The sequence below is a fragment of the Mirounga angustirostris genome, unplaced genomic scaffold, assembly GCF_029215605.1.
Source record: "Mirounga angustirostris isolate CCGP_5_RB_7025 unplaced genomic scaffold, mMirAng1.0.hap1 SCAF_15, whole genome shotgun sequence".
NCBI classification, from domain to species: Eukaryota; Metazoa; Chordata; class Mammalia; order Carnivora; family Phocidae; genus Mirounga; species Mirounga angustirostris.
The window spans coordinates 7,485,205-7,503,050 of NW_026991723.1; the positions used below are offsets into that span (position 1 = coordinate 7,485,205).

General features: G+C 43.9%; 1 protein-coding gene across 4 annotated transcripts in view; it reads left to right on the forward strand.

The window, feature by feature from the left end:
- The window catches only part of GLIS3 (GLIS family zinc finger 3), a 442,028-nt gene that overhangs the window by 411,305 nt on the left and 12,877 nt on the right, over nucleotides 1-17,846 (forward strand). For all 4 annotated transcript variants that reach the window (XM_064579470.1, XM_064579469.1, XM_054509147.2 and 1 more), the window contains one exon: nucleotides 3,833-4,011. In XM_064579470.1, coding sequence (XP_064435540.1) covers nucleotides 3,833-4,011 — 179 coding nt within the window. The remainder of the gene's footprint in view (nucleotides 1-3,832; nucleotides 4,012-17,846) is intronic.

The window sequence follows — 17,846 nt, forward strand, 5'->3', positions numbered from 1 at the left end:
GTCATCTTGTCCTGACATAATGGGGGATGAGATATTCCATGGGAGAAAAATTGTAAATCACTGCAACTTTGACTCAGCACCAAAATTGTTTATTTTAACATCAAAAATTTTTAATTCACTATCTTTGGATTTTAAAAAAAACCTCTGTTTTGGACGGCATATTCAGACCATATTCATTTTGGCATGTGTGCGTGTTAAAAAAGCAAGGTTGGAAAATCAGTGAGGGCACTAAGAAAATGGAGTTCTAAGGCCCCACACCCTACCCTCAGTAACAGTAAGAACATTTTATGTTTGGCTTCATGAGCTTCTGTCTTAAGTGTGTGTGTTCTTGGTTCTTTGCTTGCTTCTGGAGTGCATGGCCTCAAACCACTCAAGTTTCTCAAGTCCTTTTGGCTTTTTCTAAAACGTTTCTGGCATCGGTCTTGTTACGAGTGGTCAGTGACTTCTGGATACTCTCAGGGCCTTCCCTCTAACAGAGGGACGCCCCTACTTCTGCACTCCTCTCCTACCCCCCACCTCGGATTTTAATTTGCTAATTCTACTCTACTATGAGTGGGTTAACATGGAAGCAGCTTTATAGAAGTTAAATTTAAATTAGTAGAAGAGTGTGAGAGATTTTACCATAAAATACTATGTACCGTGTTTCAGCAGTAACAAAATTAAATCTAAGTACTGTATTTGAAAATCAATCACATTTATACACTCATTTCTTATGCTGGGCTTTTTAGTGCTGAATTCTTCTTTATTTCCTCGTTCCTAGCAATCATGTGGATAATTGTAATCACATCTTGTCACTTCTCATCTTTTCTCTATATGTGTAAAAGTTAACATTTTTGTATCAGTCCTTTCCTTTCCAAATCAAGGACTTCTTTAGGTGTACATTTATCTCACCTAGAATAGTTTACTTTTAAGTTTTTATTAATACTTTATATGAAGTGACACACTATATTTTTAAATTGCATTAACATCATACCATATAATCTTACTTACTTGAATAACATGGAGAAAAATCGAGTCTGAATTAGCAAAAAGCAAAATGTGGAGTCAGTCGAAGGATCAGTAGGTATATTTTACTCCCCCAGCCCAGGTCTCTGAAATAATCATTGCTAACACCTTGATGTGATACCACCACATTTTTTCCCTTTGCTCACTGTTACTATGTTATGTAATATGTGGTAGCCAAGAGGGCATGGCCAGGGTTTGGAATTTGCATGAGTGAATAGACAAGAATGATTTATAACTACCATGTAATTATATACTCTCTAGATAGATACATAGATAAATAATTTTATGTAGCTATATAATCCATATATAGGTGTAGAGTCTCTTGTATGGAATTTACATTCTAGATGACTCCTAAATGGATTCTGTCCTTTTAGCTAGTTGAAATGTTCCCTTCTTTATAGCTGATAATCATAGTTCACTCGATAACCAGATCACCCCAAACTACAGAGATAAGATTTTATATTGCTGCTGGTCTTTGTCTCCTTCCCCCTCCCTGTCTACCTTTTCTTCTTCTTTTTTTTTTTTAAAGATTTTATTTATTTATTCATGAGAGACAGAGACAGAGAGAGAGAGAGGCAGAGGGAGAAGCAGACTTCCCGCGTAGCAGGGAGCCCGATGCGGGACTCGATCCCAGGACTCTGGGATCACGACCCGAGCCGAAGGCAGACGCTTAACCATCTGAGCCACCCAGGCGCCCTCCCATCTACCTTTTCTATCTTTGTTCATCAGACTCTTGTTTCTGAGGCAGACTCACTGGCCCGGGGCGGGGGGGGCAGGGGATTGTGAAATGGAATCCCTCTCCTCCATCAAGCCGACAATATCAGGTCAGATTTACACATACTGTGACTTGCCCCATCCACACACCTCCGGCCCTCTCAGCCCTCAACGGAAAGGAAGAGTGGCAGAAGTACCAGAGAAAAGACCGGAAAACCATCGAGAGTGCGCTGCGTCTTTTACTCCCGGATGAAAAAATACAGTCAGGAAGCAAGTCACCGGATCTTGCTGCTTGCAGTGCCAGTGACAAAGGTTGTCTTCCAATTCCAGGACCCCCCCGACTCTCCCCGGGGGTCTCCTGCCCCCAGGGCCCCGGGGGCAGGGGTGGTCGTGTGGCCTCCTTTGAGCCCTAAAGCCTGCAATCCCACAATTCCTCAGCTCCCTCCCGTGACCTCCAAGAGGGTTGCCAGACGCATTAAGGACGTGTTCCCCGAGAAAATAGCCTCCATATGAGGAATCCTGGCACGGTTTTTACTCGATGTCCTCAGGGCAGTGACAGGGTTCATCTGCGATGTGTTCTCTCAAGGCCATTCAGCTCATCTTCCAGGCAAATTCCAATTAAGATGATACACTTGGAAAATATATTTTGACCTGGCCCAGGGTACTCAGTTACTGTTCTCCTGCAGCAAAGTGAAAATAGGCATCCTAACGCAGCCAGTTTGTTTTGGCCTCCTCTGGAGACTTCTCTTCCCCACGTCCTCCTCCTCCTCAGTTCCCGCATCCCCTTCCTCCACAGCCCTCGTAGGACAGAATGCATTTAGGAATCATCTAGGGTGTAAATTCCATACTTTTTTTTTTTCATCCCATGGTTCCTTCCTGGCACAACACAAGTGTAGAAGCTCTGCCCTATTAAATATTCTGATTCAGAACGGTGCAAATTGCTTTATAAACTTGACTGGTTCAGTTTCCCTTCTTACCCTCTATGGCCCTACACAAAAGCCCAGCAAAGGGAGGGGACTCGTTCTTGTGCAGTAAGCCACAGATGCCGCCGGCCACAGCTCCATGTTAGCGTCCAACAAAGCCTGTCTTTTCACTCGGCATAAGGAATAGCCAACTGAAAGCTTTCAACATCATGGGCCTTTCTGGGGACATGAAACAATTCATTGCTGATACACTTTGCTCCCCAGTTACTTTGTCACTTCATCTCACAGCACTGATGGGTTCCCTGTGCCAGCCCCCTAGTGACCTGGCATCGAGGGTCACTTTGGTGGTCTGTGGACGCTGGTAAACTTGAACACTGCTCTGCCAAGTGCACCTTGAAAGTCGCTTCAAACCCAGGGAGTTGGACCCTGCCAATGTCCCCTTACGATTAGAAGACTGGTGGACAGTTGTCAGGCTTGTGTCTCAGATTCGTTGACCAGGTCACCTTGTATTTGTCCCTCCTCAGAAACTAGCAATGGCTTCACTGTGATTAGCACATGTGACTGCAGAAATGTCCCACATGGCGTTATGGTTGTGCCCTGAGCAGTAAGCATTCTTTGCCGAGCACAGAACCCATGCAGATAGGTTCTGGGTCTCAAACCACACTTGATCTTTGAGGTTTAAATTCACTCATTCTTGGCAAAAGAAAATGTATTGTTTAAAGAGAACAGGATGAGAGAAGCTTATAATAAAGACTTGTAACACTTCTTGGACCTCAGATATGTCTCTCAGAACAAAATGTTTATGAGCTAAGTGTAAATGAATCAGAAACATAAGGATCAAATTTCCCCTAAAATGCAGACGAATTTAAAAATTAGCAGAAAAGGGGGACTGGCAAAAGATGTGCTTTGAATTTCACCAAACCCAGAGTATTTGAAATGCATTTTAAGAGGCTTGACAAACCCAAACTGTGACTACATTTTCCCTTTGTTGACTTCTTTTATCCCCTCAGTATCTCAGCTGAGAAGTCAGTGGTTAAAAATGGGAGAAAAGGTGTTCACCAATTTCTTTTGAGGGCTTTTTGTATGCTCTTATCCAGCCAGTGTGGAAATCGGAATTTGGCTTTGAAGAGTTTGTGTCTGCTCCCGCTTTTTCATGTCCTTCACGCTTCCTTTCATGCTCGTCTTCCCAGGTTTGCACCTTCTGCCCCGTCTCCTCACCACATCAGCCCCCGGAGAGTTCCAGCTCCTTCTTCAGTAATGCCGAGAACGCAGCCTCCCCACACCCAGCAGCCAGTGGGTGGGCCACACCTGAAGTCTTACCAGCCCGAAACAAACTCTTCCTTTCAACCAAATGGGATCCACGTCCATGGTAAGTGGGGAGCCGACCACCCCTTGAGTCTTGGAAAGTGATACTGTGTTGTTGCTGTCAGACAAGGGCCTTCATGACCGGCGCTGGGTCCCTCTCGTTCGGTCACACGCCAGGCTTTGGCTTTTAGGACGTTGCTCTAAGATGTCACACCTCATCAGCATGAAATCTCATAGCATTTTCCTGGTGTTGGCCCTAAGCTGGTATAACTCATGACGCCCTGGAATGGTCAGCGCAAGATGATGATCCATTTACTGACCAGTGATTTAACACCTCATAGAGAGGCCCTCACAACAGCATCTTGTCTCCTAAATAATAAACAGTCACCTAAAAGGGAGCAACAGGAGGGTTTTTGCCCAGGCATACCTCCCCCTCCCCAGGGCCCCTATTCCCAGAACCTCTCCATCCTTCAAGGCCCAGGTGAAATGACACCTCCTCTCTGGAGCCTTCCCTGGTGTCCTAGCTGGATTGCATCTCTCCTGGCTCTAGTCTCTGACTGCATGTCCCCTGTGTCTCTCAGATAGCACTCTCACTCTCTCTCTACCTTGTTAAGTTACTCCTTTGTGAGGAACACTTGCCTTTCTATTAATGTGTAAGCTTCATTCTGAGGTCAGAATTTTCTGACCCGTTGTTCTTTTTCTTGGAGAACTTAGCACAGTTCTCTACATGCTAAGGTACTTGGTAAGTGCAGAGAGAAAGAAAAGGAGGAAAGGAAGGCCAGAGAAATCATGATGGTGTTCAAAATGTGAAGATCTGGCGTTGAACCCAGAACATCCATGGAGAACTAAGTTTGGCTGAATTTCTTTTCTTTATTTTCACTGATTTTGCCGACTCAGGTAGGTATCTTTGTGAACATCCATAGAAAGTTGAGTTGAGTTGTCAAATTGCATGGACTCAGACTATATGTAGCCTTTTACTTCCTGGGGGCAAAGGGGATCCTGTCCATTTAAAGGAGATTTTCAGCTCCTTCTGAAAAATAGGACTCTCCCCTGTCTGCCTCTTGCTGTTTCCCCTGAGTTTGCTCCACGTGAGTTATTACTTGATGTTAATGGGTCCCCAAATAAATCTTAATCAGTATGCCAGCTGAGTGTGAATAAGTGTGAGTGACTTCCCAAGATGGCAGAATCAGGCAGTGCTGTGGAGGTAGGTGTGGGTGAGGGCATCAGAGTAGGGGTCTGGACAGCCAAAGAGGAGTCCATGTGGACAGAGTAGTGGGCTATGGGAAGGTAAACACCTTGAGAAGCCCAGGCCACTGGCTCCAACTCCCAAGTTCCACCCATCTCTTCTCCTCTCTTCCTGAGTGCAATCACACAAACCCTCATTCCCCGACGAAATGTGGGCTCCCACCACTGTTTGGGCCTATGGTAATGGTTACTCTCTTCTGTTGGTAACCTTCTTCTTAAGCTTTAGTTATGTATTTATTCAACCAAGAAATATTTCTTGAGTTCCTACTGTATGCAAAGCAATGCATGTGTGAGAAAGACAAAGAGAGCACTCTTCCTGCCGAGAGAGCCCTCCCAACCCAGGAGAGGGGCTTCTCTCATGTGGGGGAGATCCAGGTCCCCTATGCCAGGAAGCTACCCTTACCGGCAGGGAGGAGGTAGACGAGTGTGGGCTTTCTGGAATACAGAAGAGGTCACTGATCCTACAACACACCATTTTTACCCTTCGCATTTTAACGTTGCCGAGATCTGGACATGTGTCAGTCAGTGGCATCATATGACTGGCAATGATTTCTCTCCCTGGTGCTATAAAAAATAATGGAGTATTTCAGGCAATCGTGTCATAGTTCCAATGAAAGGCCATATAACACTTTGATGACAACTGTGAAACATATTGTAAAAATTCAAAAATTAACCTACACATACACCAAAAAAATGGAAGGAAATTTTCTAAAGCATTAACAGTTTTGCTTTGTTTTGCTTTTAAATCATGACGGTAGGGATAATGGATAATTTCTTTTCTTCTTTTTCTGCTTTCTGAAGACATTTTAAAAGAGATTCTGGAATTAGCCCAATTCGATTACAAATACCAATCCACTCAACTGTGTGACTCTGAACAATTTCTGGGGGTCTCAGCTACCTTCTCTCACCAGTGGTTACGAAGAGTCCACAAGAAAAGCACGTGGCACAGCTTGGGAAATTAATATAATGCTTCTCCTTCTTCTCCCTCCCTTTTCTTTATTGGACCCTTTGAGAATGGGGATGTTTCTAGCCTTAGGGCACACATAATTCTTGGGGCAAAGTAGGCATTTAGTAAATATTTACTGAATAAATGATTGACACTCTCTCATTCAACAAATGTAAAATGAAACAAGACTACACAGAAAATGAGACCTACCCTATCATTTCGCCCTGCTTCCTGGCAAAAGGCTCCTCTCCCATATTTCTCTTTTTTAGTTGAATAATGAATATATTGTCAACTTGAATCCATTGAGTTGGGGTTTTTTTTCCTGTAACTTTTACTTCAATTGTTAAAAATTCCCATGGCCAATGAGAAACTGCTAGCAGCAGCCTAAAAATAAATACATATGACAAGCCTTTCTGGAAGAGATCGGGATGTAGTTATGCAAATTGGGAAACCATAACTTTGTTCTAGAAGATGGGCAAGTGGTTGCTGTGATGGGCACAGAGGGAGTGTCCATGCTTTAACCGCTGGGCCACTGCTAAGAATGAAGGAGTAGGGATCCACATGCAGCCTTACCTCATCCTCCCAGCATTTTGTCTGAAACTGTTTTCCTGGAACTTGCTAGGCACGAGCACTTCTCGTCAACTGCTCCTTAGGATAAAGAGCAAATTGAGCTAATATTTTTCAAGTGGGTGATACAGTGCTGGGAGCAAAGAGAGGCACAGAGACCTTCTAAATGAGTTGCAATTATTAGCAGCTTTGGTTGGACTAGTATGCTGGGTGGCATCATACAGCATCTTAGTCACAGGGAACCTCAACCCTAATAAAACTAGAGTTTTAAAACCCTGAGAACTCTGGCGGGGTTGCTAACATGATAGCCACAATGAAAGGAGTGTTCTGTCTTTCAAGAAGTTCATGGCTTTAATGAGCGCTGTCACCCCTATCCTCTCTCTATTCCCTGCGGTAGGTAGAGGTCAGAGAAAAATGTCATCAGTATATTTTTAGAGATGGGAGCTGAGACAGAGAAGAATACAAAATGTCTAGGCATTGCCGCCTTCTTAGCAAAGTGCACAGGCATCCTTAACAAGAGGTCCACATTTCCAAGCCACGTTCTTCATCTATGTGTTTCTGAGTCAAAGGCACACCAAAGTAAATATGTATTTACATTTTTCCATGGGGAAATATACTTGTATGTAGATGCTGTTGCTTTACACGGAGCCACGGAAGTTAGAATTCAAAGGGCTTTGGTCTTCCAGGTGAGGAAGAAAAAGACGTCCCACTGAGCTTTGCTCATGCCGTATTAATCAATAAGAGCGCTTAGACTTTGTGTGCTCTGTGTGTGTGTGTTTATTTATTTACCCTCGAAGTATGCTTGACAATGTTATGTTAGTTTCAGGTGTATAACATGGTGATTTGACAATTCTGTACTTTCCTCAGTGCTCCCAGCGCTAACTATAGTCACCATCTGTTGCCATACATTATTACAATATTAATGAGTGTTTTGTAAAAGGCACACTTTGAAAAGATTAACAGTGCTGCTTTTTTGAGTCCCTCACCTAGCGAGTGACCCAGGACTAGAGCTCAGTTTTGTTGATTGTGCATCGACTTCATCCATTTATGTTGCCTTCATTAGTAAGGTGGATGAGGTGTCATTTCCTTTAATGTTTGAATGTGGATAGCATTTATGGGTCTCTGTTTGGGTGGCATCTCCAAGGCAACTTCTAAGTACATTTTAGTCTTTTATTTTAGATGTAAACATAGGAACAACTCTTTCCAATCATGTAAGCTTGTTCTTCAGTCTTTTCTTTCTCTTTAGGACCATTTCTCTTGCCCGGGCAAGCTTTAGAATTTTGCCTGGATTAGTTGCCTGAGAGTTGATATTTGTACATTTTGTTATGGTACTAATGGATAATTTCTTTTTAAATGCCCTATTCATTCCAGGCTGTTAGAATGCCATGGGAATTCCTAAAACAGCATTTTCACAACCTTCCTGCTTCTGGACCCATCAAGGAGAGGCCAAGTTCAATTCAGCAAGCATTTATTGGTCACCCACTAGGTGCCAGGCAGTTATGAATGTCATTTAATCAATGCAGTGATACATGCAATAATAATAATAATAATAATAATAATAATAATGCTATCAAGAGGTACCTGGTTTATTCAGAAGAAGGTGTCATAGAAGCGTTTCTAGAGATGACTCTTGAATAGGGTTTTGAAGATAAATAGAGGAGGCTGGGAACCAGCAAGTCCAGCTCCTAGAGGGACTTGGGACCATGCTAAGTATAATCCCACTGAACGGTGAAGCCAGCCTGGTATTTTAGGAAAGTAGGCTATGACATTGTTGTAGGGAACGGAATTGGAGAGGTGGGAACGTTGCATCCTAACTGCTGGGACTATGTTGGACCACACCTGTACCACACCCACACCCAAACAGTGACTGAACAACAGTCTAGTTCACTCAGATGCTACTGTAAGTAGAGGATTGAGGTCAGAATAATGGGGAATTGTGTTCATTCACCCGCAGTCTTTTATAGGCGAGAGGAGCTGGAATAGCAAGAAAGGGAAATGAAAAAAGCCTTCAGCCTAGCTGCTACGCAGGCAGGAGCCCCTTCAACCCTCTTTAATACAGCTGAGAATGAGCAGTACCCTAAGAGCCCCTTTCCCAGAGAGGTGCATTCCTGGCCTTGCATGGCCCTCAGCTACGGGCAGATCGCGGTCTTTCCCACAAGCTGGTTCTAGCACCTGTTGCCTCAGTTCCTGCAAACCAACATTTCCAGCCGACACTTGTGTGCATTTCCAAACTACCAAGGAGCCTCTAGCCACATAGAACTGGCTGCCCAGATTCCCTCTTATGTTGGTACTGCTAGAGTTAGAAGGTTTCGTAGATTTTGAGCGGTCTGTCCCCATCCCAGGTTTTCCCAAAGAGCCTGTTATTTGCAATCCACGTTGTCCAGAGCACAAGACTTTTCCAGGTTTGTTTCTCGTGTTAGAGTGGCACTCCTGGCGTAAGGGCTCGCTCTTTTCCCGAGACAAGACTCGGGATTATTTGTTTCAGAGGGACAGGTCTGTGATTCAACAGTCTTACACAGTTCACAGCGCTCACCAGAGCACAATGTCTATCACCCAGCCACCCCATGATTGTGCAATGGTACTTTCCAGAAGAGTCTTACGGGTTACAGCCATGACTGATGTCATTTCTGGGGGTTTAAGCTAAATGTTTAAAGGTTATTTTTTTTTAAAGGCAATTGTAGAGACAATAAACAACCCCCCCCCCCCAGGAAATGTAGTCACATCAGCATAGGTAAAGTTGTGAAATACTGAAGTAGTTAAGTCTAGAAATTGCTTAGAATTTAAGCATGTGTCACAACTTCCCCCTTGAAATCTCAGGGAAGACAAATAAGATTGATTGTAAATCAGCACGTAATAGTCTTCACTGAGAAAGTTGTGACATACAAGGAGAATGAGCCAACAAGCACATTTCACGTTATTCCAGTGTTATCAGCAGCAATCCTCCTCAGGACTAATTTTTGGTATCAGCCACGATGTTATTAATGCTTATATAGTACTAGGGATTGATGATTAGATCCAGAGAAATTCCTAATTACTCTTATACACTTAATTACTACAAAATTACCCAAGAGCAGTTTTACATAACTAGTACTTGATGAATTCTGACAGTGTGCTAATTCTATTAAACAAAAGTTAAATTTAGGTGTGTACGAGGGGGGTGTAGTTGACATCACAGCCTGTTGGGCTTCGTGGGAGGGGTGTGGGATGGTCATCTTCATCAGAAGAGCTGTTTAAACATTTGGTTATGGAAACGACTGAAGTGTGAATAATCTACACATGTAATTAAGTATCTACACACACACACACACACACAGACTAAAACCCATATAGCTTTAAGGATACTAAGATGACTGAGATAACTATAAGGTTTCCTCAGGACAGGAAATGTTTTGCACATAGAACATGCTTAATAAAAGTTTACTGAATAAACATGAATAATAAAAGGATGGGGGTGTTGGGGAGGAGGAAAGAGAGATTTTTGCTTATGGCTTCTTAGGCTGATCGGTAGGGCCAGCCCTTGGCAAAACCGTGATTAGGAGTCAAGTTTCCAGGGCCCCTCTTTTCTCTGGGCACTTGGTCCTTCTTTGTGTTCCTCTCATTACATACCCAGTGCTTACCCAACGGCCTGGGACCTCTCCCTAGAGGGAAGAGGATGATCTAATGATTCCCTTACACGGTAAGGTGAATTGGAGTCTTTGCATACCTGGGGCCGAGTATCCTGCACTGAAACCTGTAGCTGCGGCAGCCGGGGGAAGAAGTGTTGGAGGCGTTCCCAGAGTTAAAAGTCCCTTGTTTCCAAAAGTTTTCAGAGCGTTTACAGCCACTAGCTTACATACCCCTACAGTGGTCATATTATCTCAGAAGAGGAGATTACCAGAAGGGGAAATTGTGATTAGCCCAAACGACACAGAGAAATAATGAACTATAGGAAAGAAAGTAGGGGCACCTGGGTAGCTCTCCCAACTCTTGATTTCAGCTCAGGTCATGATCTCAGGGTCGTGAGATTGAGTCCCACATCAGGCTCCACACTGAGCATGGAGCTTGCTTAAGATCTTTCTTTCCCTCACCACCCCCCCCCCCGACCAAAAAAAGAAGAAAAAAAGTAGATGAAAAGACTTTGGAGTCAGGCAGATCTGAATGGGAATCCTATGGCCAAGTCATGCAGTGCCCTGAATCTCAGTTTCCTGGCTCTTACTCAGGAGGTAGTAATACCTCTCTTTCAGAGTTGATATAAGAATGAGAGAAAATGCATAGCCCGTAGTAGATGCTCAGTTAATTAGAGCTGGTTGTTGTTATCGTTATTTTTCCTTCCGTGTTCCAGATGCTGGGTGCTCTGCATACATCCATTTGTGTTGTTAAATCCTCAAAATAACATTAGTAAAAATACCAGCATGCCCTGGTCTCCCAGGCGAGGCTGCGAGATGAAGCACCTTGCCCCAGGTCACACACCTAGCGATGTCCAAGCTGGTTTGGGGAACCGTCTGACCCCAGTCCCACACTCCTTCCCCTTCATGATGGTGCCTGTAGATCCAAGTACGATGGAAGTGCTTAGTTGCTTGGGAATTCCGTTTGTGAGATGTGTAAGTGTGGAGCTATTAATGATGGGGTTCCTTCCGGGGCTAAAATTCTGCAGGCACTACAGGGACTGTGGTTTGTGAGACAGGGGTCTCTCACTGACCACTAGATCTCGTGTCTTCTGCGTCAGGCAGTGTGGCAAATGCTTACGGTGCCCTTTCTCATTGGTCTCATAACGACACTATGAAGAAGGCATTGTCTACTCCCATTTTACAGATGAGGGATCTGAATCACTGAAACGTTAAATAACTTGCCCCAGATTTCTCACTCTCGAAACGGTGAAGCTGGAAACTACACGCAGACCCTCTGACCACAGAGTCTGTGCCTCAGCCAGCCGATACGTCGCTCTAGGGAAGGGGGCGCTCTCTCTCTCATTGTCTCCAGTGGGATTGCCCCACGGTGTGTGTGTGTGTGTGTGTGTGTGTGTATCATAGCCTCACATGCACCGTGTTTGCCTCTCGAGCACATGCGTGTGAGAGTAACTGTTGGAACCCGGATTACTATCAAGTCAGGGCTATTAGACTCTTGGCACAGTCCTTAAAATACAGTTTGAATATTCTCACTGATGTTTTTAAATTAGAAAAGAAAAAATTTACCTGTTCTTTTTTTTTTTTTTTTTGGATGCTTAGTGTACTTAGGCTTATAAAGAGTTTAAGTTGTTTTCAGCAACGATGAAAGGTAAAGACTATTAAGACTATTAGTAACTTTTTAAAAAAGATTTCATTTATTTGAGAGAGAGAGAGAGGGAGAGCACAAAGGGAGCAGGAGAGGGAGAAGCAGGCTCCCCTCTGAGCAAAGAGCCCAACATGGGGCTCGATCCCAGGACGCTGGGATCATGACCTGAGCCAAAGGCAGTTGTTCAACTGACTGAGCCACTCAGGCACCCCAAAACTATTAATGACTTTTTAGATGTTTATAGAAATGAAATGTGTGTATGTGTACTTACATAAACTTACATGTATATACATACATACACACATGCCCTGTTATAAAAATGGGCTCACATTCTGCATTTTATTTTATGACTTACTTTTTTTTTAACTTAAAAAATATATATGCTTCTGCTTTCTAGGTAAAGGCCTATAGATTCTATAGATCAGCTCCTTTAAAAAAAAATTATGTAGTACATACAGAAACATGTCATTTTTAAAAAATCATTCCCCTACTGATAGACATTTTTTTGGTTTTATTAACAATGCTATATTAAATCTCTTTATGCACATGTGAGTGTTTACACGAATACCCTCACACACATCTGTATCCCTCTGCATACTTTCCTCAGGAATTATTTCTGGAAGAGAAATTGCCGGTTTGATGGATATGTGCATTTTAAAGTTGGGTAGGTCCTGCCGTAGATCCCTTAATGAAGACCATGTCAGTTTAGGCTCCGCAGCAGAGCAGAGTGCATGTCCCCACCCCAGACATCGTCAGTCATTTTCATTCTCAACAGCATGTGCAGCAACATTGTTTTGCGTTTTCCTTTGGTTAGTAATGTGATTCAGCATCTTCTCATATTTGTAGTGAGCTCTAAAGGTAGTTTCATTATAACAAGGATGAAGGGGCCATAACTGCTGCTTGGGCGGTTATATTACTTATTAAGCACTTTGCTCGCTCTTTTCGCCCTGCCAGGCAGGCTGTGTTGCTCACAGTGTGACACTTTGTTTTCCTTAATTGGAATCCAAAAATGTATCGAAGAGAAGGAAAATATCCAGAAAATTTCTGTTTCATTGACTATTGTGACTTCTCTGTCAGTTAACTTAAAAACATTTATAGAAAAGTGTTTGATGAACATTATTACAGATCTAGTGCTTTTTCATTCTTCTGGAGAATTAATGACATTTTTTTTCCAGAAGCAAACGTTCTGTCTTCTATCTGAAACTCATGAAGTTTAGCCTCTAATGAATGGAGCTCTTCAAATCAAGTTAAATATTTTCTTATAATTCTATTTTACAGGCTGCTTAGTTGGACTCTTCAGGGCTGAACATATTAATGGCAATCTGTGTCTTGTGATTCTTGTATTTTTAGTTGGAATTTTCCTTGTAATTGTGATAAGCAGTTCATGGCTTAGAAGAAAAAATGTGAATAGTTGTGGGCTATTATTTCCTTAAAATAAAGTGGGGGGTACCCAACATCAGGATATATGGGTGACCGGTAATGAGGACACTGTGTTAACAAAACAAAAGAGCAACAATGAAACACCAGAACTGCCTTGATCTGCACTCATTCAGATCATCTGGGCTCGGACCGTGTTGCAAAACAATCCCAGTTTCCTTAGAATTTCTAGTTGGTTTACTTACATTGTGAGTTCCCTTTCTGATTACAGAAAATTTCCCTCCCCAACCAGATTGTTCTGATTAAACTCTCCATTTCGTTCTCTCGCAAGGTCTTTAAGAACTAGACTTTGTAAGATGCAGCCATGAAGTAAAAACATTCAGGCATTTTTCTAGATCATTTAAGTGTAACAACCAGCCCTTCCCCCTCTACATTCCTCCACCAAACCCAGTCTCATATCACACATCCCAAAGCACAACCTCTTCTTCACATTCTTAAATTTTCTCATTGTTATGGCAAAATGATTCCAGAAATCTCAATTAGCCAAATATTTACCCAAGGTCTTTTGCACCTGTCAATCTGGGCTGGTGCAGCATTTTTACCAGTACCAGTGAGGTCAATGAGAGTACCTACATTTATATTGCAATGTATGTTTTATAAATTACTCTTAAGTACAAAAGTTTATCAGCACTTGGTAACTATAACGGAACTGCTCAGTAAGATGTTTGCTGAATGAATACCTGAATTCTCATTATAACTTTGTGAAGAGAGTAGGAAATATATCTCTGCCCCTATTTAGAGATGGAACTCAGAGTAGTTGATCAAGTTCCTTGACTTGGCATGGTTTCGTAAAAGAGCTCAGGGCGTTCTGTGGATGGATCAAGTTACCTAATTCTTCTGCCCACTCTTTTTCCCATTCAGGTTCCATAGCCTCTCTGGCATCCAGCAGAAAAGGGTGACTTGGAACAGCAGAACTCTCCAGGTCACCTGGGCCAGGCCAATCATACCTTCATCATCTTTGTTTCTTCCTCCATTAAAAAATAAAATTCCGTGTTAGAACAGGAAGTCACGCTGAAAGGCTGTGGTATAGGAGGTTCATAGATCAGAATCTTTGAGCTTAGTTGCTCCTATTGGTCTTTCATTTGGAAAACTTTCAGTGAGAGAATAGTCCTCGTGGTCCATGTGTAGGCAGGGAATCATACCATCTATGTATTACCTGTAGCACTTGGCAAAATTTTAGGTGCTTAATACATACTTAAAATCAGGACTTTAGTGTGCAGTGGAATGAGATGAAGCAGGAAAGGAAGGAGCCTGTAGACTATATACACCCATCAGAGCACAAGCCCCCAGATCGTGAAGAGGGGGCCCCATCTCACACTTGTGCCAATGGCTTGAGTATATCTCCTGAACCTCTGCCTCACAGTAAAGTTCCTGTTGCATACAATTAAGCCTCCCCAAATCTACTGTCTAGAATGTTAAGTTGAGATGAAATCTGGGCTTGAAGGAGAACAGTAGAGAAATATATGTCAGTGGGTTTGAGATAGCAGAGTGGACGTTCCACTTACAAAACCTTAAGAATATCACTGGATTCCAGGATTGGTGTCACCCCCTTCCATCTGACTGCCGGGAAAGTTGCCCACTCTTAGATTGAGTGCTGGAAAATTGTATAATCACAGACTTGGATTCAAACAAGCAAGAAGTCACCTAGTTAGTGGACCAGATATATTTTGGGAATCTGGTTACAGCTGGACAACAGAAGTCTAGGTCTCAAGATCACTGTGAGGCCCACAGTAAGACCAAGACTTCTGAGTCACGCAAATGATGTCCCATGATTTCCCCTTGACCAAGAACTTAAATGTGCGGGAAAGAGACTGGGATGGGAAAGGAGGCCACCTTAATCATATCTGCTGAGAATATAATCCAAAGTCTCTTGAGGGCAGTCATTATTTCTTTATCCCTGAGAGTCCTCAGAGTCTAGCAGAAAGGGCTGGGGACCAGCTGAGGAGAAGAGAGGCCCATGAGAAGCATTCTTTTCCTCCATTTCAAATGAAATCAGAGCTGTTCTGTGTTTTCCTATTGGTCTTTCATTTGGAAAACTTTCAGAAGATTAAAAATCCTCTAAAGATGTTCTCAGAACCTCTTACTCTTTAGTGTAAGAAATACCTTGTCCAACATGAATATTTCCAGGCCGTTCGCACCAACGTTCTGATTCACTAAGTCTGCCTAGAGCTGAGCTGGAGCCAATGCTGTGGCTCCCACTTTAGGAGTCACTGGCCTGGACCCCAAGTGTAGGACTCCGTGCTCCCTTGCCATGCTTCTCCAATCAAAGATAATCCAAAGGAAGCAATTGGCCAGTGGTAGAGGAAGTAAATACTTTCCAGCTTCCTTCTTCCTTTACTTCCTGGGGAAGTCCTGTAAATATAGCACAACCTAAAAACTATCAAGACCAGAATGGCTCGCCTAGACCCCCGGGCTGGGTGGGGGGGTGGCTGTAGCCGTTCTTTTAATCTCTGTCTGGGATCCTCTTCTCTGCCAGACCTTTCTTACAGCACAGCTTGCTTGGAAGGCCAAGGGCACCCAGAATTAAGTCTTCGTTCTTTGCCATTCTTTCCTTGTTCTGCTTCAGGCCCAAATAGCCCTGCGGGAGTTGGTGTGAGTTTTATGGGGCAGAGCCATCCTCAGCCAGGGCAGGTACACCTCTGGACTCAGGGAAAGTAGGAGGACAAGTAGCACCAGGCTTATAATCAGACAGCAGGGCTGGAATCTGCAGTGGGTTTTACTGTTTGCCAGCTAGTTCCACACTTACTATTTCATGTGACCCCACTCAGTAGGGGTACCCATACTTGCGGTGGAGCCTGCTTCTAGAGAAATTCCCAGCTCATTCTTGCCAACGCCAACCAGTGGCCACTTCGGGATGATGTCACTTCACACAACCATCAGACCCAGAAAGGCCAGATCCCGAACCCTCCATTCTGGGCCTCGCAGGTATCCAGGATGTTTGAATCGCAGGCAGGTGTTGGGGTGTGGGTGGCAACTCATGGGCGACAGGGCAGTGAGCCCCATCCATTTGTTCCCTCCGCTGCTTTCTCTTCCCACCGTGAGGATCATGCTGCCACGTGAGTAGTATTATCCCCCTTTTGGACACAGGGACTCTCAGGCTCAGAGAGACTGTGGTTTCCTCAAGGCCACACAGCCGGTACGTGGCAAAGCCCGGCTTTCGGATCCATTTCAGACTCTTCGGGTCTTCTGGTTTTGAGAGTCTTTATTTTATGTCATTTCCAAGTGTTTCATTATCACTGTCAGGATTCACTGAACCATTTTACTATAACTGCAGATACCCACACATGGCACTTACTGAGACACATTGCAATTAGTTTACTTTGGCAGCTTATCACTTTTGAGAATTTGGAAGCCAGAGGCCACCACGCGTTAGGGGTTTGGGTGGGTGGAGGATATTTAAATGAAACTGGATTACATCTCTGAACCAGGAGTGTTTTACGCCTGCCGTCCTTCTCCCTCTGCTGTGTCGCCTTTCCCTTTTGTCCCTATCAGCAGCAGGCTCTGCCCACTCCCAGCCCCTTGTGGAACCCTTTGCAGACATACTAGCAGACCCTCTCCCTTTCCCCCAACCCTGCCCTGGAAACGACACCGAGGCCGAGTGTGGCTCGTGGTAACAAACGCTTTAGCAGCTCATGCAGACCGGTGAGGGGCGCAAGCAGAGGAAAGCACCGAGCGTCCTAAGCGCGTCTCTCTGTGACCCACCAACTGGGAGCAGATGCTCCAGATGAAAATGACGCCCCTTCTTGGGCCCAGGTGGGCCCACGCTGCAGCCCCTCGGCCTGAGGGCAAGGGGACCAGGCAATTGCTCCGGTGGTCGACTTCTGAACCACTGTCTCCGGGCTCCTTCAAGAGGAATGTGTCCACATGGAATCGTAAGGGTTATTATGTCCATTATTTTCCTCTTTCTTAGTACAGTAGATGTTTAAACGTCAGTCGTAAATAGCTCGAGTGCTGTGGAAGCTGGTTCAGTTCTCAGCCCAGAGAAAAACCTGTCTTCCTCACCCAGTCTGTGAGCCGTCCCTGCGGCTTTTGCATTTATAGACTCTGTGTCAAAATGAAGAGTCCGTTTCTCCACCACCTCCAGGGAGGAGACTGAATGGAGTTCTAGCTAGATGAAGACCTGGAGGATGTTGCTGGCCATGGCCAGGAGCCAAAAAATGACAATCAAATTGTGGAGATTCCAATTTTAAGAGCAGTATCATTTTGTACCTGAGGGCGGTGGCCTATGAGAGGGAAACATTTCTAAAGAATTGCTTGTACATTATACAGAATCTAGAAATACTTCTGAGCTCATTTCGTGGCAATAGTAATTGCTGTATTTACTAAGGGCCTCCTACCTGCCAGGGAATGCAATATATGCTTTTATAAACACGCTCATGTATAATGCTTTCCACAACCCAATAAAATAGGTGTTATTTTAAAAGATAATGAGGCTCAAGCAGGAAAATAATTTG